Source organism: Eschscholzia californica, unplaced genomic scaffold (genome assembly GCF_041429995.1).
Source record: "Eschscholzia californica isolate CP2 unplaced genomic scaffold, dmEscCali1.0.p SCAF_6, whole genome shotgun sequence".
NCBI lineage: Eukaryota > Viridiplantae > Streptophyta > Magnoliopsida > Ranunculales > Papaveraceae > Eschscholzia > Eschscholzia californica.
Genome location: NW_028238483.1, coordinates 6,134,024 through 6,161,158, shown reverse-complemented (window position 1 = coordinate 6,161,158; position 27,135 = coordinate 6,134,024). Strand labels below are relative to the sequence as shown.

The following is a 27,135-nucleotide window of genomic DNA, read 5'->3' as shown; positions in this document are numbered from 1 at the left end:
AGTGTCCGGATGTTGTGGTTGAGAGAGAATTGTGCTGGAAGCACTAACAAGGACTCGGATCAGAGAAAAGACATTGTTGCTAGAGGGTACCTTCTACACCTTATGGGATCTAATCTTTTTTGTGATAAGAGCGGCTCAAAGGTGTCCGTTTGCTATCTTCGGTATTTCATGGACTTGTCTAAAGTCCACAAATATTCGTGGGGCACAGCATGCCTGGTGATGGGCCTAAAAGGTTACCCTAAAAGGTCTCCACCCGCAAGTATACGGGCGTCAAGTAATAGTTCCGGTAAGACCGGTTCTATTACTTGACGCCCGTATACTTGCGGGTGGAGACCTTTTAGGGTAACCTTTTAGGCCCATCAAGTTTTTGGCGCCGCTGCCGGGGACTTAGTTTAAATTTAATCTAATTTTATTTCTATTTTTGGTAAGTTTATATTTTTGGACACTTTTACTTGCTTTTCCATTTTTGGTGTAGAAAAAACACTAAGGAGCAAAGGAGAAGGCGCAACAAGGAGAGGAGCTCAAGAAGAAGAATTTACATTTTTTGTTATTTTTATTTTTTATTTTATTTTTTTGGTGAGAGAGAGACTTTTTTTTTTTTGGTTTTAAAGTTTTGACCCTAAATTGGAGGGCTTAATTAAATTGTAACCGAAAACCAAAACGAAGCCTCGGGTCGGAACACTCGCGGGTCATCTACAAAGGTCATCGCCCGTCTTGAACGGGAGGTAAATTTCTTGAACACCCACGAATCTCCTGTCAGTGGGTATTGGTGTGAATTCGTGTGCTTAATTGCTGTGACCGAACTGTTTAGTGTAATCATTCTAGTAAGGGCACTAACCCAGTCACAAAATAGGAGACGGATTTCATCACCGTTCTCTTGCCCACATAGGTAACAACATTCACGATCCTAAACCTCACTTAAAAAGCTAAAATCTGATTTAGACATTAGCCCCTAAGATCTCGAGCTCATAGGATCTTTGAAACGATTCAGGGACTTAATATTTATTTGGGCATTCCTAAAGGGAAAGTTCATTAACTCTTTATAAGGTCGCATCGAGAAGAGGAAACGTTACCAGGTTGGACGGCTATCACAACGTTTATCGTTGGTCGTCTTCAGGAGTTGTTTGATCGTAGTACTTGGACGGAGTAACCCTCATAAACATTATAGTTCAAGCTTCGTTACGAAGTAGGAGCTATCTAGATTTGTAGGGTGAATCCGACAAACCTGTCTATTGTCTAGATTTTGTTTAGGTTGCTTGGTGGAGTCAGATTGATTGTGTTTGCTTTCCTATAGGTTCCTCGTAGTGATTCTTTGGTTCGAATATCCTTGGTCGTTGGGCTCTGGTTTATGCCCAATAGATATCGTGATAAGAGAGGTCGTTTCATCAGTAGAGAAGCACATTTAAGTAATCTTTTAGCGAATCTCTCTTTGAGTGACACTATGGGTGAAAATCTAAACCAAGCCAGGGATGGAAATCAGCCTATGACACTCAGGGATTACATGAATCCCACTAGAACGTGTTAACCGTCATGCATACAGTTACCCCAATGCACGACTCAATTCGAGTTGAAACCGAGCACTATTCAAATGCTCCATGTTTTCTGTGGGGTTGAGAACGAGAATCCCTACTACCATGTTAGGGATTTCGAAGAAATCTGTGGGACTATGAATTTCCCCAATATGCCTGACGAAATATTAAGACTTAGGTTGTTCCCTTTCTCACTGAAGGAGATAGCAAAATCTTGGTTGTATGCCTTACAACCCCATTCCATTACTACATGGGAAGAGTTGAGCAGTGCATTACTTCTGAAATTCTTCCTGAAACACAAAACTACCTCTTTAAGGCAAAGTCTTAACAGTTTTGTGCAGGAAGAAGGAGAATCTCTCTTTAAATATCTTGAGAGATTTAAAGAAATCTTACTACAGTGTCCACACCATGGTTTTGAAAAAATAAGATTAGTCCAGATTCTCTATGACGGACTAGATTACCCAACTACATCCATGGTAGAATCATTCTGTAGTGGCGGGTTCATCAGTAAAACCGCCGATGAGTGTATGGCATTTCTAGAAGAGTTGGCTGAGAAATCCCAGCAATGGGAAACTTTTAGAGGACCTCCTACTAGGGCTAATCCTACTCCGAATAAAGGTGGCATCTATAGAGTTGATGAGTCAGATCTTAAACTCGCCGCCATGACGAGAAGGATAGAAGCCCTAGAACTTGGTCAGCCTAAAGCATTCAGGGAGGATCCCACTCAAGCCATGAGTGTTGGAAATGAATCCATCTCTTATCCGTGCTCGGTCTGTGGAGACCCATCTCATACTGGAAATAAGTGTACCCTATTCTTTGTTCCTGATGAGAAAGAGCATGCTAATGCTCTTTATCTAAACTCTAGGCAAGATAACCGTCAGAAATATGATCCTTATTCGAACACTTATAATCCGGGTTGGAGAAATCACCCCAATTTTTCTTGGTCAAAGGGTCAGGGTCAAGGTCAGATTAGTAGTTCAATGAACCCTCTTGGGTTTAATGCTCCTAGGAATCCTTATGCTCAAAACCAGGGTCAATCTAGTACCCAATATCCTTCTCAGAACAAGGAGTCTTTAGAGAAAACCATGAAGCAGCTAGCTAAGGCCCAAATGGAGTTTGCACAACAGACCAACCAGACTATATCTAGTCTAAGAACCGAGGTAGGTCAACTTACAGAAGCCCTTAGGCAGAGAGAACAGGGTATATTTCCTAGTCAACCAGAGCCAAATCCGAAGGGTAAAATGTCGATGGACCAGGCCAATGCAGTAACCACCCTTAGAAGTGGTAGGGCAATTGACAACTAGGTAGGAGTTCCCGAAGATAGTGAACCAAACTCTGAACCACCAACCTTACCAACTAGTACCCCTAGTAAAGAGCCTGTGAAGGCTCCTGAGTCTGAAAACCTACCCATTATGCCTGAGCCATATGTTCCTAGAGCCCCTTATCCTCAGCGTCTGTAGAACCTAAGAAGAAATCTCAGTTTGAGGAGATAATGGAAATGTTCAAACAGGTTAGTATTAACATTCCATTATTAGATGTCATTAAACAGATCCCATCTTACGCTAAGTTCCTTAGACATATGTACTAGAAAGTGTAAGATGAACGTGCATAAGAAAGTCTTCTTGACTAATCAAGTGAGTTTTATTATCCAACAAACCCTTCCATCTAAGTACAAAGACCCAGGAAGTCCTACATTACCATGCACCATAGGAGAACATGAGATCGAACGAGCATTATTAGATCTAGGTGCTAGTGTTAACCTCCTTCCTTACTCGGTGTACTTACAGTTAGGTTTAGGAGAAATAAAACCCACTCCTGTAGTTCTCCAGTTGGCGGATCGGTCTATTAGACGACCACGTGGAATAGTGGAAGATGTTTTAATAAAAGTTGGTGAATTCATCTTTCCTGTAGATTTCATCATCTTGGATACCGACCCTGTTCGTGATACCCAAAGTCAGATTCCAGTCATTTTAGGACGAACATTTTTAGCTACATCTGATGCTGTCATATATTGTAGGAGTGGACTCTTAAAATTGTCTTTTGGAAACATGACTGTAGAGATGAACATCTATAAAGCTGGCCTTTTTCCAGATGATGTTGAGGATTTTACCGAGTTGAATCTGATAGATATGTTTATTCAGGATTCTTTACCTGAAACTTTATCCGAGGATCCCTTAGAAACACTGTTGGCTCATTTTGGCTTAGACTTTGATGAGGAGGGAAGTATCAATGAGGTAAATGCTTTGCTGGATTCTACCCCATTACTGGATACTGATAAGTGGAAAGCGAAAGTTGAACCCCTCATTTTGTCAAAGCCAATTGACTCGCCAACTTTAGAGACAAATCAACTATCATCAACCAATGAGTCCAGTGGTCCATGTATCCAAGAGTTGTCTACATCCACAGACAAACCACCTTCCTTAGAATTGAAACCCTTGCCTGACAACTTAAAGTATTCGTTTCTAGGCCCATCTGAAACTCTACCTGTCATTATTGCTTCTGAGTTAGAAAAAGAACAGGAGAGTAGACTGTTAGATGTCCTTAGAAACCAAAAAGAGGCCTTAGGGTGGTCAATATCAGATTTAAAGGGTATAAGTCATTCTGTTTGCATGCACCATATCTACCTAGAGGAAGATGCTAAACCGTCAAGGGAAATGCAACGTAGACTTAACCCTCACATGAAGGTGATGTGGCGTGAAAATGCCACATTTAGGTCACTTAACTTTGATTAGTTAGTTCTTTTCGAGTTTTATTTCTAATTATTTATGTGTTTTTATTGCTAGGTAGTTTATTTGGGGTTTGGCGTGTAATTCGGAATAAAGAGAGCGAATTATCACATTTTCATCTTATGCGGGCAAAAGGGAAGAAAAGAGCACCAGGGGTATTCTGGTCATTTTGGTCAAAATCAGAAGTCAAACAACAAGTGAAGTCAATGACGAGTCCGACGGTGAAAATGAAAGTCGATTTAGAGTTCGGACGGAGAAGTTGTGAAGGAAAGAAGCCGAGGTTCGGTCTTGAAACAACGATTCGATGAAGGCACTCCCTTTCTTTAGAAAGAAGCCCAACCCAAGAGCCCAAGGAGGAAGATAATAATAGAGATTCTATGGGCACCTTTTTGGTCCAAGTCAAAATGGCCTAAGACTTAGTCAAGTTTGACTAAGTCAAGTCTAGGGTTGTGTATACACAAGTGAGAAAAAGAAATCAAAAGGGGGAGTATTCATCATCTTCTTCACCAAGTACGAGAGAGAAAAGAGGAGGAAGGCTTTTAGGGTTGGTGTTCTTGGTTGCTAGAGAGAGAGCTTGAAAGAGAGGGTTTTGAAAGAGCAAGAGGGAAAGAGAGAAGGAGCCGGCCAAGCTAGGCCGGCCATCATCAAGGTCGGCCAAAGCTTGGTCGGACAAGTCACGGGAACAGCAGCAGCCAAGTCGCGCCGGCACGGGAAGCACAACAGCTGCACGGCCGGGAAGGAGCAGCAGCACGTTCCACGGGAACAGCAGCACGTTCCACAGGAGCTGCTGTTCTTCACGGGAGCTGCTGCAGACGCATCCAGCAGCAGCTCGGACGGCCTCCTGCTCGGACTTCACGGAACCTGCTCGGACTTCACGGGACATGCTCGGTAAACCTCATACGAAGGCACGGGACGCATCTTCATGCTCGGGACTGCCGGATCTAGCACGGGACAGCACCTCTTGGCCGGATTTTGATGATTTGGCCGGATTTGTGTTAGTGCTTTGGCCGGACTTTTCTAGGGTTTCCGGCAACTTTCTCGGCCGGAAACCTTAGGGCTTTTACTCCCCATGTTGTTGGCTAGCTACCCATGTGGTTTGATTTGGTTTTGGACTAGAAATTGTAGAGAGAGAAAGCTAGGGTTTAGCTTTAATGGAGGTTGTGTTCTAAATGGAGAAGATGATGGTGGTCGCTATGGGGAACCAAGAAAATTGCTAAGGGGAGATCGGCTGCAACTAAAAACTTATATTTTCCGACGATCCTAGCCTCGAACCACATTGAAAAAGGGGGATTCTTTCATCATTTTCTTTCCATTTCTTATTCAATCACCATGTTTAGCTAATCTTAGTGTGTCGATTATATGAGCTGAAATGTGATGAATTCGTGATTATGTTTAATATGATTTGATGTTTTGATTCTAAATTGATTTTCATTTATCTCGATTATCGTTTCGATCGTATTTTCATGTGTCTTGTCAAACACTTCGCATAGTTAATAGACGAAACGAAGTATTCGATATCGATCGTAGTCTAGGTCATAATTTCATGTGTCTTGTCATGCACTTCACATAGTTAGGCGACTAGACAACACTTTCGTTGACTCGGGATTAACCGATTATGATGTTTGTTTGACTACGTATGATCTCCGGATATACGTTGTGCTTATAGATATCACCTTAGGAGTCGAACATCGATTATACTTTGAAACATTAGATCGGACTACATATAGTCGTAGGTTTATCATTATGGATTCCCGGGTTCGACACCTCTCTCATTTATATGTTGCCTCCCGACTCTTGTTCCTCCTATACTTCTCTCGAATCTCTCTCGCCCGTTTTACTTATATTGTTTAGTTTAGTTTATTTTACTTGTTTGCTTTAATCTCTTATTGCTTATTCATTAAAAACCCCCATTTATCCTTGTTTCTCTTCTTTTTAGTCTAAGTTAGCCCTTAATATCTAGACAGAGGGATAAGACCCTTCGATATCCACACTACCTTCCTATCCTTGGATCGATCCCGGCTTTGCCGGATTACTACTTGATACCTCCGCTTGGGTGTGCAACCTTTTCGGGTGCATCAAGTTTTTGGCGCCGCTGCCGGGGATAGGTTTAGTGTTATTTGCTTACTTGGACGTTTATTTTCTTTGTTTTTTCTTTAGCTTCTTTTAATTCTTGTTTTCTTTGAGGTACTTATCCAAGGAGCTTTAAAGGACGAAAGCAAACAAGTTTGGGGATAAAAAGGTAGAGACAAGAAAAGGGAAAAGGATCCAATTGTGGTAACAAACACCACCTCTAGTATCATTCCCTAACCTTTACCTATTTGAGCGGCTTAAGTGCATTTTTATCTTGTCTATTATTGATAGTAGTAGTTGAATTGAACACTTGTGATTGCTTGCATTTTGCTTTAATTGTGCTTCAATGGATGTTTATGGGAATGATAGTTGGAATGATGGGTATAAGGTTCATCGACCACTTAAAAGTCTTAGAGACTACCTTGAACCTAATATGGCTAGCATACCTTCATGCATCATATTTCCGAGTAATGAGTGTGATTTAGACATAGACCCTGAGATTATTCCATTACTTCCTATATTCCGAGGCCTAGAGAATGAAGATCCATATTTTCATTTGAGAGAGTTCAATGAGATTTGCTCGATACTCCCAATCAATGGAGTACTTGAGGAAGTCGCTAAGCTCAAACTATTTCCATTATCATTAAAAGAAAAGTAGAAGATATGGTTTCATTCTCTAAGGCCTAGGACTATAAGAAGTTGGGATGAGATGACTAGGGCGTTTTTGAAAAAGTTTTTCCCAATCCATCGAACCAACACCTTAAGAAGAGAATTATGAATTTTGAGCAACACAAAGAGGAGACCTTCCTTGGGTGTTGGGAGAGATTTAAAGACCTCTTTCTCGCATGTCCACATCATAACTATGAAATATGGAGGGTCATCGGGTTCTTTTACGATGGCTTGACCTCCAAAATGAAACACTTCGTGGAAGTGATGTGCAACGGAGAGTTTATGAGTAAAAGTCCTAATGAGGCTTGGGAGTATCTCGACCTCTTAGCGGAGAAAGTCCAAGATTGGGACACACCCGTTAAGAGTGACGGAGATATAGCCGAAGGAAACCATTACTCAAAAGGAGGCATATGCTTTTTAAAGAAGAACGGGGAAGTAGAAGATAAAATTGCCTACATGGCTCGGAAAGAATTTATAGATATGCATGATGGTGATTTGGTGATTGATAGTGTCTGTAGCATTTGTGCAAGTCGAGAACACTTATCGGGTGAATGCCCTACTATTTCTCCTTGTCGAGATTTCTCACTAGGATGCACAAATGTCGTAGACACTCATATGAAGCACGTAGGTTCGAGGAGTGATGTCTTTACAAATGATTATGAGAATCTTCAAGAGCCCTTAGTCGGTTTCACTTATGTGTCTCATCATGAGAGGAATCTTGAAGATGTTTCAAAATCATTTTATGAGGCAGAAACTCAGATTAGCCAAAACACCTTGCACGCCCTTAAAGAGATGGAGGAAAAATTAAAATACATCGGGAAAAGGGTTTCACAACCCCAAACTCCAACAGATCTCAAGGGTATAGGTGAGGGTAATACACCTACTGCTAATGTTAAGTCCAACTTCATTCTTGGAAGTGATGAAATGATTAGATTGGATACTCCTATGAAGGTAGACATACCCGAGGATCTTACAAATTCCGAGAGAGGAGATGGACATAACGAGGTTTTAAAGTCGAAATCTGAGTCTGAACTAGTTGATGAACCTCATTCCACTTTTCATAAACAATTGTTCCCTACTCGTGATATGAATATGCTTGCATTGATAGTTAAGAGGGACAATACTACTAGTGCTCAGAAGAACCATAACGACATGACTAGTTTGTTACCTAAGACCTGTGTAGCTAATAAAGATGGACTAGATGTGGATGCCCTCTTGAGCGGAGCTATAGATTTCTCTAAGGACACGTATGATATCGAGATGAGAATAATGTTTAAACGATTGGTTGAACCTTCACTTAAGGAAACTTCTGACTTAGTCCCGAGCCGTATGGACAAATCCTTAAGTTTTAGTTCGACATCTAAACCAATATCTCATACATACGTAGATCCCTTTAGTGAAATGCATGTCCTCCCTGTTATTATGTCAAACTTTGTTGCCTTGTCGTCATCCAAGTTTGGGGATTACCTCTTATTTTTTGACATCTCACATATAAACCCATACCTTTACATTATTGTGAGACGGTTCTTACCAGTTAAAACTTTCGTATGGGTAGACCCCCAAATATTTCGTCTTTTGTTATATGATTGGTTGGTCTATTGAGATGGGTTTGATGTTTGTGGGTATCATCTCTGGAAACCCTCCACGAGACCTAACTCGTGCTCTTGTGAAAGCAAGAGAATCAATGACTAATTGCATGGTCCGATGCAATCAAGTGATCCTGCGTGAGTGGTTATTTTTATATGGTCATGCTTATGCTTCATTCTTATTCTATTTATTGATGTTTTAGGAGTGTTTCTCACTTTATATACCTTTGGGACGTGGTTCGTTCCAAGTTTGGGGATGGCGATGGGCTTATCATCAACTTGGAACTCGAATACACAAGTCTTGGTAGTATAAATTTTTATCTCCACCGGCTACGGTAATATCCTTCCACTCTTCTCTTTAACTTATTGTACCTCTTATCTTTTGGTGAGTATATGCTTAGAACATTGAGGACAATGTAGTTTTAAGTTTGGGGATGGGGATACGACTTTTTGGTCGCATGACATCATGACCTTAGATTTCAAAAGACAAGAGAGTTCAACAAATTCGACCAAATATGAAATTTTTTGGGTAGATTTGGTATGATTCTAGTGATTTTCTTAAGTATGTTGATGCATGTGTGTCTTTCTCGATAAATCTTATGCATGCTCTTAGTCTTTTCAAGAATGTTGAGCCCTTTGGTGTTGGTGTTTTATCATGTGAGTATCATCTTAAGGAAGAAGGAACACTTCTAAGTAACCTAAAATAGTCATTAGTGGAGACTTAAACCCATGTGAGATATCTGAGCCTTTTTATTGCCTTTGAGTGTACTCTTCCGCGCTAACTCCGAGTAGAATGAAGAGCTACTCAACTTCGCAAGTTTCAATAGAGCTTAGACGATCTCATGAGCTCAACTTCTTTAACCACTAGGAGTGACATCAGGATAGCGAATAAACCTTACTCTTGTAGTCCATGAAACCCGATAATGGTGTAAACTTTAGAGAAACGGATACTCCACCATCCATTCATCATACTACTCTCGAGAATGAAGACATGAAAAGTAAAGAAGAAAGAATGCGAAAGCAAAATGTGAAAGTAAAGGTGATCTTTTGAGAATACTAGTTGTATTTTTACTTTGGTGTTTGGATATGTGTGCAAAAAAATAAAAGAAAAAGTGAAAAAGAAAGAAAAAAAAAAAGAAAAAGGGAAAAGAAAGGAGAAAAAGAAAAAAAAAAGAGAAAAAAAGTTTGGTTATATGTGTTATATTGTGTTTGTGTAAGTGTTATGAAAATAAAGTATTCAAGGCAAAAAGTCAAGTTTAAAGGTTGTTTGAGTATTCTTTTATCATTGAAAGCGTCGACATTCTCGGGATTCCATCATCTTCCATTCCATCACTTGTATCTGTTTACCTTTAGGAGACACTATTAGAGGGTAGAGTGGGTGAGAAGGGTGAGTGAGCTTCCTCATTCCGTTAGTGGTTGTTTCCATTCCTAAGAGATCATTTCGTTTTAGAACTTGATATCCTCATTTAATTTTTGTATGTGTTGAGTTTACTTTATTCCATGCTCACACATGAGAGTGAACCATTAAATTCCATTTTGAGTGATTTCATGTTTAAGAGCGTATGACCGTGAGGCCAAAGTCGAGGCGAAATGTGCTATGATAGGAAACAAAGTTATGTTACTTTAGACTTGGATGATGCTCATGATGATGGGACACTTGCACTTAAGTATGAAATTATTAGTGAGGAGACTCTTAGCATGTTTTTGTGTTTATTGGTTTGATTCATATGTTTGACACACTTAAGTCTCTCACTTGTTGATCGTTACCTTATTTGCATCGATAGTTCAACTCTTTTATCTCTTGGAATCTTGAACTTTGTGGGTGTATTCACTGGAAACCCTCACGAGACAAAACTCGTCCTTTAGGGGTAACCTAAGGGTTTAAAGGCTTGTTGCATAAGCTAAATGCAACCGGGATGCCTCCGAAAGTGAGTTAGGTTTACTTTATTGTCTTGTTTTGTTTGTTTGCTCGAGGACTAGCAAATTCTAAGTTTGGGGAAGTTGATGTGGCGTGAAAATGCCACATTTAGGTCACTTAACTTTGATTAGTTAGTTCTTTTCGAGTTTTATTTCTAATTATTTATGTGTTTTTATTGCTAGGTAGTTTATTTGGGGTTTGGCGTGTAATTCGGAATAAAGAGAGCGAATTATCACATTTTCATCTTATGCGGCAAAAGGGAAGAAAATTGCACCAGGGGTATTTTGGTCATTTTGGTCAAAATAAGAAGTCAAACAACAAGTGAAGTCAATGACGAGTCCGACGGTGAAAACGGAAGTCGATTTGGAGTTCGGACGGAGAAGTTGTGAAGGAAAAAAGCCGAGCTTCGGTCTTGAAACAACGATTCGATGAAGGCACTCCCTTGCTTTAGAAAGAAGTCCAACCCAAGAGCCCAAGGAGGAAGATAATAATAGAGATTCTATGGGCACCTTTTTGGTCCAAGTCAAAATGGCCTAAGACTTAGTCAAGTTTGACTAAGTCAAGTCTAGGGTTGTGCATACACAAGTGAGAAAAAGAAATCAAAAGGGGGACTATTCATCATCTTCTTCACCAAGTAAGAGACAGAAAAGAGGAGGAAGGCTTTTAGGGTTGGTGTTCTTGGTTGCTAGAGAGAGAGCTTGAAAGAGAGGGTTTTGAAATAGCAAGAGGGAAAGAGAGAAGGAGCCGACCAAGCTAGGCCGGCCACCATCAAGGCCGGCCAAAGCTTGGCCGGAAAAGTCAGGGGAACAGCAGCAGCCAAGTCGCGCCGGCACGGGAAGCACAACAGCTGCACGGCCGGGAAGGAGCAGCAGCACGTTCCACGGGAACAGCAGCACGTTCCACAGGAGCTGCTGTTCTTCACGGGAGCTGCTGCAGACGCATCCAGCAGCAGCTCGGACGACCTCCTGCTCGGACTTCACGGGACCTGCTCGGACTTCACGGAACCTGCTCGGACTTCACGGGACATGCTCGGTAAACCTCATACGAAGGCACGGGACGCATCTTCATGCTCGGGACTGCCGGATCTAGCACGGGACAGCACCTCTTGGCCGGATTTTGATGATTTGGCCGGATTTGTGTTAGTGCTTTGGCCGGACTTTTCTAGGGTTTCCAGCAACTTTCTCGGCCGGAAACCTTAGGGCTTTTACTCCCCATGTTGTTGGCTAGCTACCCATGTGGTTTGATTTGGTTTTGGACTAGAAATTGTAGAGAGAGAAAGCTAGGGTTTAGCTTTAATGGAGGTTGTGTTCTAAATGGAGAAGATGATGGTGGTCGCTATGGGGAACCAAGAAAATTGCTAAGGGGAGATCGGCTGCAACTAAAAACTTATATTTTCCGACGATCCTAGCCTCGAACCACATTGAAAAAGGGGGATTCTTTCATCATTTTCTTTCCATTTCTTATTCAATCACCATGTTTAGCTAATCTTAGTGTGTCGATTATATGAGATGAAATGTGATGAATTCGTGATTATGTTTAATATGATTTGACGTTTTGATTCTAAATTGATTTTCATTTATCTCGATTATCGTTTCGATCGTATTTTCATGTGTCTTGTCAAGCACTTCGCATAGTTAATAGGCGAAACGAAGTATTCGATATCGATCGTAGTCTAGGTCATAATTTCATGTGTCTTGTCATGCACTTCACATAGTTAGGCGACTAGACAACACTTTCGTTGACTCGGGATTAACCGATTATGATGTTTGTTTGACTACGTATGATCTCCGGATATACGTAGTGCTTATAGATATCACCTTAGGAGTCGAACATCGATTATACTTTGAAACATTAGATCGGACTACATATAGTCGTAGGTTTATCATTATGGATTCCCGGGTTCGACACCTCTCTCATTTATTTGTTGCCTCCCGACTCTTGTTCCTCCTATACTTCTCTCGAATCTCTCTCGCCCGTTTTACTTATATTGTTTAGTTTAGTTTATTTTACTTGTTTGCTTTAATCTCTTATTGCTTATTCATTAAAAACCCCCATTTATCCTTGTTTCTCTTCTTTTTAGTCTAAGTTAGCCCTTAATATCTAGACAGAGGGATAAGACCCTTCGATATCCACACTACCTTCCTATCCTTGGATCGATCCCGGCTTTGCCGGATTACTACTTGATACCTCCGCTTGGGTGTGCAACCTTTTCGGGTGCATCAGAAGGAGGTAGTTAGAGCTGAAGTCCTGAAATTATTAGGTGCGGGTATCATATACCCTATTTCAGATAGTACTTGGGTCAGTCCTGTTCAAACTGTACCCAAGAAATCAGGCATTACTGTAGTCAAGAACGAGTCAAATGAGTTAATACCCACCAGGATGACCACTGGGTGGCGTGTTTGTGTTGACTACAGGAAATTGAACACGGTCACGAGGAAAGACCATTTTCCTCTTCCTTTCATTGATCAGATGTTAGAGAGACTAGCTGGGCATAGCTACTACTGTTTCTTAGATGGCTATTCTGGCTATAATCAGATCCCTATAGCCCCTGAAGACCAAGAGAAAACCACTTTCACCTGTCCATTTGGAACTGATGCTTATCGTCGGATGCCTTTTGGGCTGTGTAATGCACCCGCTACTTTTCAAAGATGTATGATGAGCATATTTTCAGATATGATAGAGAGGTTTCTTGAGGTCTTTATGGAAGATTTTTCAGTCTTTGGCTCATCATTCGATCAATGTCTGCATCACCTCACACTTGTGTTGGTTCGATGCAAAGAGAAGAACTTAGTTCTCAATTGGGAGAAATGTCACTTTATGGTTCGCTCAGGAATAGTCTTAGGGCATGTCATTTCTGAAAAGGGCATTGAAGTAGATAAAGAAAAAGTTGAGTTGATAAAAAGCCTCCCAATCCCTAAAACGGTCAAAGATATTCGATCGTTCTTATGCTTACTTCTGCCCCTATTGTTCAACCTCCCAACTGGAGTACTCCATTTGAGATTATGTGTGATGCGTCTGATTATGCCATTGGAGTCATGTTAGGTCAACGTGAGAATAAACTTCTTCACGTTATATGCTATGCCAGTAAGACGTTGAATGATGCACAGCTAAACTACTCTACCACTGAAAAAGAGTTGTTAGCTGTAGTGTATGCCTTAGAGAAGTTCAGATCATATCTCGTTGGGTCTAAGGTCATTATATTCTCTGATCATGCTACATTAAAATACCTCCTTTCTAAAAAGGATGCAAAACCTAGGCTGATTAGATGGATACTGCTGCTACAGGAATTTGACATAGAGATTCGGGACAAAAAGGGTTCCGAAAATTTAGTAGCAGACCACTTGTCTAGACTTGTAGTCGAGTCTGTCAAAGACAAGTTACCCATGAGAGAGAGCTTTCCTGATGAGCAACTCTTTAGTGTCTCCCGATTACCTTGGTTTGCTGATATAGTGAACTATCTTGCTACTGGTCAAATACCCAAACACTGGACCAAGCAAGATCGTGATAAATTTTTAGCTGAGGTGAAACGGTTCTTCTGGGACGACCCATACTTATTCAAGTATTGTCCCGATCAGATCATTAGGAGATGTGTTCCTGATGAGGAACAATTGAAAATCATCTCCTTTTGTCATGATCATGCATGTGTAGGGCATTTTAGTAGTAAAAAGACGGCTGCCAAAATTCTGCAATGTGGTTTTTACTGGCCGTCTATATTTAAGGATAACCATGCATATTGTTTGGCATGTGAACGATGCCAAAAGTTGGGAAGCATTTCACGTAGGAACATAATGCCCCTTAATCCTATTTTGGTAGTTGAGGTCTTCGATGTGTGGGGCATCGATTTCATGGGTCCCTTCCCAAATTCATTTGGAAATCTGTACATCCTAGTGGCAGTTGACTGTGTGTCTAAGTGGATAGAGGCGGTTGCTTGCAAAACGAATGATCACAAAGTTGTGATCACTTTCTTGAAGGAAAACATACTTTCACGTTTTGGTACACCGCATGCAATTATTAGTGACGGGGGCACACACTTTTGTAATAGGCAGTTTGAGCTTTTAATGAATAAATATGGTATTACCCATAAAGTGTCTATCCCATATAATCCACAGACTAGTGGTCAAGTCGAGGTGTCAAATAGGGAGATTAAACGCATTCTGGAGAAAACTGTTAACACCAATAGGAAGGATTGGTCTTTACGACTAACCGATGCACTATGGGCTTACCGTACAGCGTTTAAGACCCCTATTGGAATGTCTTATAGACTAGTGTATGGCAGAGCATGCCACTTACCCGTTGAGTTAGAGCATAGAGCATATTGGGCTATCAAGCAATTGAATTTTTCGCTTGACAAGGCGGGTAGAGAGAGAAAGTTGCAACTCAGTGAGTTGGAGGAGTTGAGAAATGATGCATATGAGAGTGCTAGGTTATATAAACATAAGATGAAAATGTTGCATGATAAAATTATTTTAAGAAAAACATTTTCACCGGGTCAGAAAGTTTTATTATATAACACACGTTTGCATTTATTTCCTGGTAAACTCCGTTCTAGATGGTCAGGGCCTTTCACGGTCAAGTTTGTGTATCCTTATGGTGCGGTCGACATTGAAGACAGAAATGGTAGTGTGTCCAAAGTGAATGGACAACGGCTGAAACCATTTTTAGAGATGTTGACCGATACAGAGGACGTTCCTATCGAAGATCCTGTCTATCAAAATTGATCCGCTATGATCAGTTTCGTCTGGCTGAAGACGTTAAACTTAGCGCTTTCTGGGAGGCAACCCATGCATAGGACTTCTGAATCTGGTAACATCTTTCCCTAATCCTGTTATTTTGCATAGTCTTCAGAACATTGAGGACAATGTTCGGTTTAAGTTTGGGGATGGGGATTGAATTTTTAGTCCTTATTTCAAAAATTCAAAAGGGTTCAAAATTTTTAATTTTTGGATTGGAAACGTGAGTCTAGTTGTTTTTGCTTGTTAATAGTTATAGAGTCTAGTTGGTTGTACTATGCTTTTGCTAAAGGTTTTTCCATGAATTTCGAGTCTTGAAGTTGTTTGTGCACTAGCCATGTGAGTGTTAGATAGGTGAAGAGTTGACTTTTCTGGGAGAACTTAATCGATCATTAGTGGAGACTTAACCCATGTGAGATTCTGAGTCTTTCTTTTGCTTTGAGTGATCTCTTCTGAGCTAATTCTGAGTAGAATGAAGAGCTACTCAACCTCGCAATATTCATTAGAACTCAGTTGATCTCTTGAGTTCAAATTTTACAACCACTAGGGATGTCATCAGGAATGCAAACCTTCTCTTGTAGTCTGAGAAACTTGAAAACAGTGTCAACTAGAGAAAGATAGAACGCCATCATTATTTAGAACCCTGAGAATAAGGCATGAAGCAAAGTGAATAGAATTTTACCCAAGGAAAGAATAATGTGAAGAAAGTATGTTATGTATTTTGAGTTTTATTACCAGAGTCAGTAGCAAAAAAAAAAAAAAGGTGTTTGTGTAGTTTTGTTTGAATGTTTATCCCTTGAAGTAGTCCTTGAAGATTTGAAGACGTCGAGTTCTCAGGAGTTCTAGTCAGATCCTCATTAGTGTCTATCGACCTCTAGGAAGCATTGTTCGATAGTAGATCAAGTGAGAAGAGTTGGTTAGCTTCCCCATTCCATATTAGCAGTTGTTTCCTTCTTTGAGATCAGTCGTCCACAAAATTTTAGTCCGTCTTTTTCATGTGTTGAGTTTTCCTTCATATTCATACCAACACATAGAGTGAACCATTCTTGAGTGACTTTGATTTTTGAGTGTATGACCGTGAGGCAGTAGTGGAGGCGAAATGTATCGAGACGGTAATCGAGGTCTTGTCTTTTCAGAACCGAAATGATACTCATATTTGCTGGTCACGTGCACTTCGAGTCTTGATTACTAGTGAAAAGATTTTTAGGGTTTGTATGGTTCGATTAATTTGGATTTCATTTCTATCAACTTTCGAAAATCTACTGGATGAACATTTTTAGTCCACATCATATTTAGACCCTTTTGCATTTTTTATTTTTGAATTTTGCGGGTATATTCACTGCAAACCCTCACGAGACAAAACTCGTCCTCTTGGGTAACCAAGAGGTTTAATGGCTTGTTGCACGTGCTAAGTGCAATCGTGGGTCCCTACGAAAGTGGTGAAATGGGTATAGTTTTATTTTTCTGTTTTGCTCGAGGACTAGCAAAATCTAAGTTTGGGGATGTTGCCAAAAACTTGATGGGCCTAAAAGGTTACCCTAAAAGGTCTCCACCCGCAAGTATACGGGCGTCAAGTAATAGTTCCGGTAAGACCGGTTCGTTCCTCAGAGACTAAGTTAAACTAAATTCTAACCTTAAAACTATTGAGATTTAAAATTGGTTTGATGGTGGTAAAATAAAATAAAATAAAAATAAAATATAAAACTCAAAAAATAAATAAAGAAATAAGTCGGTATTCAGAAAAAGGGAACCTAGGGTTTTCGAATCCGTCTTCCTAACAATTCTAACGACAATTTAATTTTGATCTAATTAGATAGTTCTTTATATAACTCAGGTTTTAGTCCATGAACGGTCTAAAAACCCGGAAGATATTATCGTTAAAATAGTAAAAACTTTAATAAATTTATCGAGAAAATAATTATTATGACTTCATCTAAAACCCTAGATAGAAAAGATTTAGCTACTCATGCTAGAAACGATAAATATTTGAATTAGTATAAGAAAAAGAAGAAAGAAACTTAACTTTTCTGCGATTTTCCCACCAAACAGAGCCTAAGGAAGTGATTTCCTTCTGATTTTCCGAGAAATCTGCCAAACGCACCCTCTGGGAAAACTATTTTCTCGTCTTCCCGGAAATGGATTCCCTCTGGGAAATTTATTTTCTCATCTTCTTCAACTTTCTTTCTCTCTCTAACCTCCTGTTTCTTTCTTTCTTTCTTTCTTTCTATTTATGACTCTCTGTCTCTCTTTATCTTTATCTATTCTATCTCTCTCTCACCTAGAAAAAAGAATAAAAAAAAGAAAATCGAAAACAAAATAAAGGTAATCGTTAATTACAACCGAGTCTCTCTCTCTACAATATCTCTCTGTCTCTCTCCCTAACTTTCTCTCTTCCTCTGTAATCTCTCTCTCTCTCACTAAGAAACTAAGATTACAAAAAAAAAGCAAACATCAGAAATTAAGAAAAACTCAAAAACTATGAGCTCTCGGTTATAACTCTCTCTCAAATCTTCTTTTCTCTAAAATCGTCCCCCTCCTCCTCAGCCGATAGCTCTTCTTTATAGACTTTAGTTGCCCCAGCCAATCTCTCTTGTTTCTGTTTTGATCGAATTCAATCGAATCTCTCGGTTTAATCGGTTTCTCTCTCTATCTCTCTCCCGGGTCTCTCTCTCTTTCTGTTTTGATTCTCAAATTTTATCTCTCCTTCGAATTCTGTTTAGTTCGGTTACCTTCTCTCTCTATAAAATCTGTTTAAGTTCCTCTTCTCAATCAAAATCCAACTCTATCTTCTGAAATCTTCTCCTTCTTTACTTCTCTGTTTTTTTCTATTTATTTCATAAGGAAGGAGAAGATGAGAATGATATGACCCAATCAAAGAGATCCCCCAAATCGTGGAGCCAATCAATGCTTATCACGTTTAATCAAAAGCTGGCATAAGGTGTGATTTGGTGCTTCGCGCGGCAGTTAACATAAACTACGACAGGAACAACATACACGGGATCTGTGGGAAATATCTACGTCCGTCGATCAATATGACGTGTGTAAGGGAGCATCATAGTACCATGTGCCATGTCGCACCCAACTACTGCTAGGTCAGGATCCCGAAAACACCCGGGAGCCCACCAAGCTTCCCGACAGTATACCACGAACTCATGTTACCGTCAGATTGCGTTGTGTCCTCCTGATGGATCTGCGCCACGTGGCTCTAGGTGTTTTGGTCAAATGATTTTGACCCCAATCTTTGACCTCACCTAAATTGCTCGTCCGGACCCCGATTCGACTTCCGTTTTCGCCTACGGGCTCGTCTTGGGCTCTACTTTCCATCCGAACACTAATCTTGACCAAGAAGTCAGAATCAACAAATGACCAAAATGCCCCTAGTCTGTATTCTTTCCGACTTTATCCGTTTTGCACGCGTAACTCTGTAAAAAGGTACCTGAACATAAAAGAGAGTAATTCGTGAGAGTAACTGCTCTAGAGAGACTAACTCGTCTAAATTAAGAGACTCAGATGGGACATTTCCATGTCTCATCACCTGGCTCATCTCTACCGTCAACTCGGTCATGCTTCCACCAAGGGTGGCCAGATTTCAGGATATCTTACTCTTCTTCAGGTAGTTTTCATTTTCTTATATTAATTATGAAGCTTAATTTAATACTCAGTGATTGTAGTAACCGTAGTGTTATGTTTTTATAGGCATGGATTGACGACCACTTTAACCTTGGTCACTCAGTTCCAAACAAGAATTATAATTTCCAATTTGACATGCCTCTGATGTGTAAATGGGCTGAACATACTATGGGTGGCAACCAGGAGGATCGTTTGATCCTGCTACGCGAAAAGCTCGACGACTTAGAAAATCGAGAGGTAAATTACTTTCTATCTTGTATGTTTACTAGGTATCTCCCGCGCCTTGCGGGCGCGGTCAATCCCGTCGGGCTTACGCCAGCCGTGATCGAAATTTTCATAGTACAAGCACATATGGTTCAAGCATTCGCTCGGATGCACGCACTACGTTGTCTACGTAAAACGTCGTCTGATGTCACACAGACCGATCAAAAACCTAGACGTGCTAGCACCACGTAATATCAAAATAGGCAAAAAAAAAAGTGCTAGCACGTCTAGGTTTTCGCCCGATCTGTGTGACATCAGACGACAATTACGTAGAGAACATAGGACGTGCATCCCGAGCGAAAGCTTTAACCAACCGCACTTCCACTACTAAAATTTCTGACCACGTTTGGCGTAAGCCCGACGGGATTGACCGCGCCCGCAGGGCGCGGGAGATACCTAGTCTAAGATTATAAAATTATCTTTTTATTCAATCAAAACACCCATAAAATTAAGTTGGTTAGATCGGTTATTCATTTTCTGTTATTTAGGTTATATGGGACCCATATAGTCCGAGGGTTGGTGGTGTTCCGAATCCCCCTAACTATGCCTTCTTCAACGGGTGCATCCTTTTCGATGATATCGCAGAGGCGTATCTTCTTGAAAGGTTTTTGAGATAGTTTGGATTTGTCCAACACCAACCCGCCGACCCCATTAGAGCGAAGAAGATGAAGAGGGGTGAAGTAAAGGATTATGGGGAGTACAATTAGTACTGGGATAACTATGAGGACCATCTATTAAATAAAGAAAAGCGGTCGAAGCGGGTTGGTGTCCCATAGGAGATCGTTGGAGAATATCTGAAATGGTGGAGTAGTGTATCCCACCCTAAGGTCCAGAACCCAACTAATCGGAAGACAAACCAAACCCAAAGCATTCTTGGTTTGGTCCCATACTACGTGAGTATACTTCCACTTCAATGATCTGTCTTAGTTTGCACATTTTTTCTTATGTGTTTAATAACTACATTTGTAATTTTAGAGAGATGGTGTTAGAAACGCCCTGGCTACATTGAAGGCGTCAAGCATGGATGCTGGAATGAAGGTACCTGAGGAAATCTTGCTTGAGCAACCACTGTCGGAAGCACCTCCAATGCCGGAAGATATTGGTATGCGGACAAGGAGGATGACCACAAGGGGACCGGCGAAAAAAATTGTTTCAAAGACCACTGTGAACCGAAGTCGAAAATAGTCTTGCATTTTTTTTTAAGATGTTTGCTTTGATTGTTTTCTCTATAATGTTTAACCAAGGTTCAATGTTATTTTTGAAACACATTAACAACACAGTTAACAGGTACAATGAGCAAAAAAATCCTTAACTCTATAGATTGTTTACTAAAGTAGTAATTTGACATGAATATAAGCAAAAGAGTTGTAGAACATCGACAAATCAATCAACTTGAACCGGGTTAAAGCTATGACCTTCCTTTTTTATAGACACTTGAGTTAACTCATTTATCGGATTGAAACTTCCTTTAGTATCAATTTTGTGTCCGTAAATGTTCAACCACCGTTTTGCTTCCAAATTTGCATATCTTTCCCATTGCCGAGCAAGGGGAGGTAGAATAGTTTCATTCTGTAGCTTAACATGAACAAAATGAGAATCGTCTATAAACCCAATGCATACCATTTCCGGTTTTTGAGACAAACCTGTAGAAGATGGTGGACCGGTGTTTAATGGTAGAAATGTAGTTGAATCATATGAGGCCAAATGAATCAACATAACATTGAAATGTGTGGCAATCAAGTAGCTTGTCTCTGAGTGAGTGTACCAAAATTCCTATTCGACCGGCTTCTGAAAATTGTCAGTAGAAACTAACAATCTATCGTACTTGTGCTCCAAAAACATTTCTTTGTATAATTGTGGACGTTCTCGAAGTTCATTGAGGACGCCTTTTCGTATCTCTATCCAACTTGTCTCCTCGGGATATCCAAGACCGTGAGCCACTGCTCTAAAACCACAATGTCCATCACCCTGCACGTTTGTAATAGTGCTTATGAAGGATCTAATCACTAGAGGCATGGCATCCAAATAAACATCATTGCTCCCATGACTTTTCTTTGGAAATCTTGTTATACTTCTAGCAGATTGACTCGATGGAGCAAAATGAACCGATGAAACTTAAGGAGCAACATCTGGGGCAAATTGAGCATATTCCCAACTAGATGGATTTCTCTTAGTAGATATGAGTGTTTCCTTCTGTTTCTTGGTTTCTTTGGGGCTCCTCTAGTCTTCAACTTCGCAAGAGGCTCTGACATTGATGTCATATGAGGGGAAACAATAAATTTTATTTTTTCTAATATAGCTTTTCTCTCAGGGCCGGTAGACATGTCCCACTAGGCATAAAGTAATTCTATCTCGTGAGAGCTTTGAAGATCATTATTTACTTCAGGAGTCGGAATCATAGAAAGCTTAGACCACTGTGGGTGAATAAGTGACAAAGATATTACCTCACCACGCCTCATTAGAACTTCCATCTGGTGAGCACACGGAAGACCATACTTGGAACGGTACACACATTTGCATAACCTTGCATCGATTCCCACAATTTTAGCCCGCTCGACCTCCTCTGCCAACAAGTCCAACGCATTATGTGAGACATAACCTCTTAGTTCCTTAAAAGCTTTGATTTGGTGGCACATCTTGACCGATGTGCGGTTTTTTTCGAATGAAGCTTTAATCTCTACGATTTCTGTCTCTGTCATGGCATGAATAGATTCGAAACATGTGATGTAGTTCCCCTCGGATGTATCTAAGTTTCTTTTTAGCTTTGCGTGTGCACCTTCCACACGATTTGTTGTCGTATTGCCCATATGCATGACATGGTTAATCCACGCTTTCACGAACCTTTCTCTGACCGGAAGCCAAGTCCGTTGAACATATGACACCAACTGAATGACTCTTCCCCCAGGTATTCACAAAATCTTCTACAGCGTTATTATAACCCAACTCTGTCTCAGTATTTGCAATTGATCGAAACATGGACATAAACTTGTTAAAAGTTTTAGCATCTCTAAAGTTCTCTTTACAATGTCCGAGTACACACGTTTCAATATGGAAAGTGCATAGGAGACGATCAGCTTGTGGAAATATTTCACCTATTCCATTAATCAATGCTTGCTCGCGATTTGTCAAAAACACCTTAGGCATAGAGTCCCGAGGAAATAGGGTTCTCAAACGATTCAATGCCCAAGTGTATAAATGTTCGGCTTCTCCATCCATAAAAACGAAGGCTGCTATAAATGATTTCATGGTTGAAATCATCCCTGTAGGGTTTTGTGTATCCTATACACTAACTAGTGTTGTAAGCGGAATCTCAAACATCTCATGTTTAACACTAGATTGCCCAGGATCGTTATGCATAAACTAATCAATGAACTAGAGAGGGATAAATACCTTAACGCGTTTTTCCCTCGAACCATTCCAATCTAATGCAAAGATCGAGAGCTCCAACTGTAGCTCCTCTACTTGAGACACCGAGTGAATAGACTTGATCTCCCTTCCTTTCAGACTTCTAGAACTTACTAGAAGGTTGAGAAGAACTCTTCTTCTTGACTAGATTGATAGAACGGGAGCTTTTTCTCTATATTCCTCTCTCTCCAATAGCTGTATATTCAGAGAGAGAGAGAGCTGTATATTTTTCCTTAGAGAAAAATCCACACCTTTTCTGTTCTCAACTGACTCAATATATAGACAAACCCTAATTAGAATCTCATTCAGATTAGGTTTTCTATTTCTGGGTCACAGAAAAGATAATTAATGAACTTGCCCTCCTTCAGACCGAACGGATAAGTCCTTCAATCTCAACAATCTGAAGTAATGGTTTTCCATATCGGTTTGTTTTGGAAGTGCAATCTAACATCAATACCGTGTGGAAAGACTTCAATAATTGAATGAATTTGGAGTGTGCCCAAAATAAATTTGTGATTTCACCTGTTTCAATCCTCTCTGAACGCTAAAAAACATAATGATGGTCTCTCAACAACTTCATCAACTACTACATAGGGGTTCTCCCATCAAGTTGCTTAGATCGAATTTGAATCCGTTCATTATATATGGTACGCTTTGTGGAGGTATTGTCATTAAATCTACCTCGTATCTGAGAAAGAATCCGTCGTGGTTTGGTGCCAATGGTTAGTAGTTCTTCAACAACAATCTTCTCTTCTGATTTCAACGTCCTTGCATAAGCATGACCAATTAGAGTTTCGGAAATTACATGATTATGAATCCCGGACACCACTTCTACTTTCCATTTGTCACCTTCTATCGGTATACCTTTGAGTTTGAAGGGACAATTGCATTTTTTCGTACTTGTTTTTCTCTTCTTTGGAGGTGGTTCTTTAATATTAGGGAGAGAATTCATCTTAGCATGTGAACGGTATATTCCACTTCTTTCACATTGTAACTCAACTTGAGGTTTTTTACCACCTCTCTTAGGCGCTGACATACCAATCACTACGACCGTAAAATGAGTTTTTCCAATTTTACGTGCCCATTCAACCAGATGGTCTCTTGTTTCGAATATTTGTTCAGTTCGAAAATACTCACCAAGATCAACCCTAACTAACCCTTCGTTTGATCCCATTTCTTGTCTATCTTGTTCATTTGGTTTAGGAAATTCATAATCAGTATTGTTAAAATTGGTCTATCAAAAGATGGTTCCATCTCTTCGACTGCATGACGCCACTTTTTTTGAGTTTCTGAGCCTCCAAAATCCCATGAGTCATGTGAATTTTGGGACGACAATGGAGAAAGAGGAGACTTACCCTGTTCCTAAATAAAAAAAACAAGAAAAAGATGATCACATTCGATTTCCTAACAAAAAAACGTTCCCTAAGGGGATCGGTGAGTTCATACCGATTAGAATAGCTCAAATCGGTGTCGGCCCAACCGATTTTTTAACAGGGAGTGTATTAGTTGAAATCGGTATGCCCGCACCGATTTGGGTAGCTATTTCCCGGTGTAGCCCCGCCGATTTGTGTACAGAGAACTAGTAAGTCTAAATCGGCGGGCTCGTACCGATAGATGTAGTTCAAATCGGTGTGGACTCACCGATTTATTTACAGAGAGAAATTAGTTTATTTCGGTCTGGTCACACCGTTTCATACGCACGAGCTCGGTCGTACCAGACCGGTTTCGAGGTCGACGTGAAATTTTTGTTTCTGTATCACTTCTGAGATTTAACCCTTCAAACATAAATTAAAGTATCGGGGAATGCTCACATACCGCATTAGAAATGGAATTTTGTGCAGAACTCGTTTTGGTGTAGTCTTTTGTCGTATCCCTAATATTTTTGGAACTTTCTTCATTCATGGTGGTTTCTAACAAATACAGTATCACTTGCACTTAGAGTTTGAGGAGACGAACACAATAGGTGGTGCGTGTCGAAGGTCGCCGGTGACCGTGACTTTGATATTTCCGGTGAGATGAAGCTAGGGTTTAGAGATTCCGGTTTGACATCTAGGGTTTCAATTAGTTTCTTATTTTGAAGAGAGAGAAAAAGATAACGTGGGTGAAGATAACCTCCAAAACTTGATTATTGTAGGCATTGCCTTTAAAGAAATATGGTCATATTGAATTGACCAAGTCATAAGTGGAAAATACATTGCCTATAACAAGTTTGGGCATTGCCTTTAAAATTTCCCTTAAAACTATGGTTCTAAAGAAAATAGCTTAGTCAGCTTTGCATCGCAGATGGCTTAGATAGATTAGACTATCGCACTACTAATAATTGTTTAAAATACATCTTCATTCTATTATTGAAGGTTCTTAGGGACATCTAATGGAGACTTACATGAACACTAAGATCAACATCTTTAGCATTTAAGGTGTGATGATAACAAATCTGAAAGCTACATGTCTTCTCTGCTCGATGAGGTATGTTTTTCATACTCATATTTGCACAATGTCTTTGAGTAGTACAACTGGCTTTTAGAATAAATTTATGGTCTGATTTGATGTCTCTACTATACGTTTCATTTTTCTAAGTACATTTTACTGTAGATTTTTTTTTTCTTTTCATTTGCCTCTTCTTGTTTCTTTAGATGTACACAATGACAGTTCTCTTTCTATTTGGATTTGTCTACGCACTTGATTTATATAATTTTTTAACAAATACATGAGTTTCTATTTTAAATACGTAAGCAGTTTTCTAAGGGTCACATGCTTCACAGTAACCCCATTTTCTTTCAATCTCAGATTATTTTGGAAAGGTGTCTGGTTTACACAAAAGAATCTATAAAATATATTGTCTTCAATCATAAGGTACTTAGACAAAATATTTAACGTCAAAGTTTTGTATTTTGATTTAGATTTATTCTCGTAGAACAATATTAGTTCCTGTAATTTTTGCAGTGTCAATCAAACCCCCTAACCCCCGCTCCAACAGAAAAGTTCAATGAACAAACATCAAATCATGGTAACTGATATAGTTGTGGTTTATTTTTGCCAACATGAGATTCACGTGCTAGAAAATTTTAACCACAACCAAACCGTGTGACTCGAGGAAATGAAGCCTACATAGTCTGATCTTTCGTTTTTTTTCTTGCAGTAATCTCATTTATACTCTAGAAGTTCCTCTAGATGATGATCTTGATTTAACCCATTGCTATGGTTTCTTTGAAATAAAATTGTTGCTCGAATAAGGTTTGGTTACCTGCTTTCGTACAGGGTATTTAATGCACTTAAAATTGAAATAGATCTCTACTGAGAATGTGATGCATGTCAAAGCCATATTGTAGTGTGTGCAGCCATGGCAAGTTTGTGTGTCGCGCCCCGGGCTTTGGGAACTATATTTAATAAATTTATCTTTTTCAAATGAGATATAGATATCTCTTTATGTATGTACAAACTTTGTCTTTTGTTGTTTTGTTTATTATGCAGTTACCAAAATGTTAAATAGTTGAAGAAATGTAAACCAGTTTGTCAAGTTATATTTAAACAACATAAAGACAAGAGTTAATTGTCATTTTAAATTAAGTTGTTACAGAGGTATAACCCGCAAATAACCAACTTAAGAAGTATCCCTAATTCAATTTTATCGTTCCATTAGTTCGAAGATAATTTTAACTTATTCTCAAGAGGTAATGTAGTCACAAGTTTACAGTTTATTATTTCAGAAGCTAATCAATATAATTTTTTTTTTTCAGAATGTCATAAAATTATTTATTTATGGTTATTTTTAACTACATACGGTATTCTTGTTATGTTAGTTGAAAACACGTAAAGTAATAAAAAAAATAGACCGTGCCGGAGGCACGGGTCATACCTAGTATTTATATATAATAGGAAGGAGAGAGACAAAGTAAATAGCAGAAAATAGGATTGGTTTTATCCTAAATAAGACAATAACTTAATGACTTTGAAGAATCAAAGAAGGGAAGGTGATTAGGTGAGATGAGTAGATGACAATTGATCTTTCATCCCGTAGTGGAGAAGAAGAGGGTGTTCTCGGGTCCGGTTTGACACTTTGGCTTGAAAAAATAAAAGGATATTGAGATTTCATGATTTAGATATTCAAATTTCAAAAAACATTTTTTTTCAAGTCAAACAAATTGTTGCGCCCACCATTCATTTAAAGATCATCAAATTTGGTGGCCCGAAAATTCATGTCACACCCGCCCCAAAAGGAATGAGTTTGACCGACCTTTTAAATGAAAAAAATGAGAATGGTATGAAATGTCTAAACCTGACGAGATTTAGGATGAGCATGAGATTAGTTACTGAAAATTTTTCTTCCCACATTAGATATGATTTATATATTTTTTAATATATTAGTACAAAATGACTAGTTGGAATATGTAATGTGGTTACGTATATATCTCAATTGACCACGTCTAAGAGATGCATGCACATCAAATTTGGTGGCCCGAAAATTCATGTCACACCCGCCCCAAAAGGAATGAGTTTGACCGACCTTTTAATTAAAGATACGAGAATGGTATGAAATGTCTAAACCTGACGAGATTTAGGATGAGCATGAGATTAGTTACTGAAAATTTTTCTTCCCATATTAGATAT

General features: G+C 39.5%; 2 protein-coding genes across 2 annotated transcripts; one reads left to right on the top strand and one right to left on the bottom strand.

Moving 5' to 3' along the window:
* The first annotated feature begins 407 nt into the window (after positions 1 to 407).
* LOC147530995 (uncharacterized) lies at positions 408 to 20,307 on the top strand. The gene is made up of 4 exons (XM_086649713.1): positions 408 to 4,213; positions 12,725 to 13,420; positions 18,925 to 19,095; positions 20,098 to 20,307. Exons 1-4 carry the CDS (start codon positions 3,065 to 3,067, stop codon positions 20,305 to 20,307), a joined length of 2,226 nt encoding a protein of 741 aa, XP_086505839.1. The 5' UTR covers positions 408 to 3,064.
* Positions 20,308 to 23,113: 2,806 nt separating this feature from the next.
* LOC147530994 (PKS-NRPS hybrid synthetase cheA-like) lies at positions 23,114 to 23,701 on the bottom strand. The gene has a single exon (XM_086649712.1). It carries the CDS (start codon positions 23,699 to 23,701, stop codon positions 23,114 to 23,116), a length of 588 nt encoding a protein of 195 aa, XP_086505838.1.
* Between the last annotated feature and the right edge of the window lie 3,434 nt (positions 23,702 to 27,135).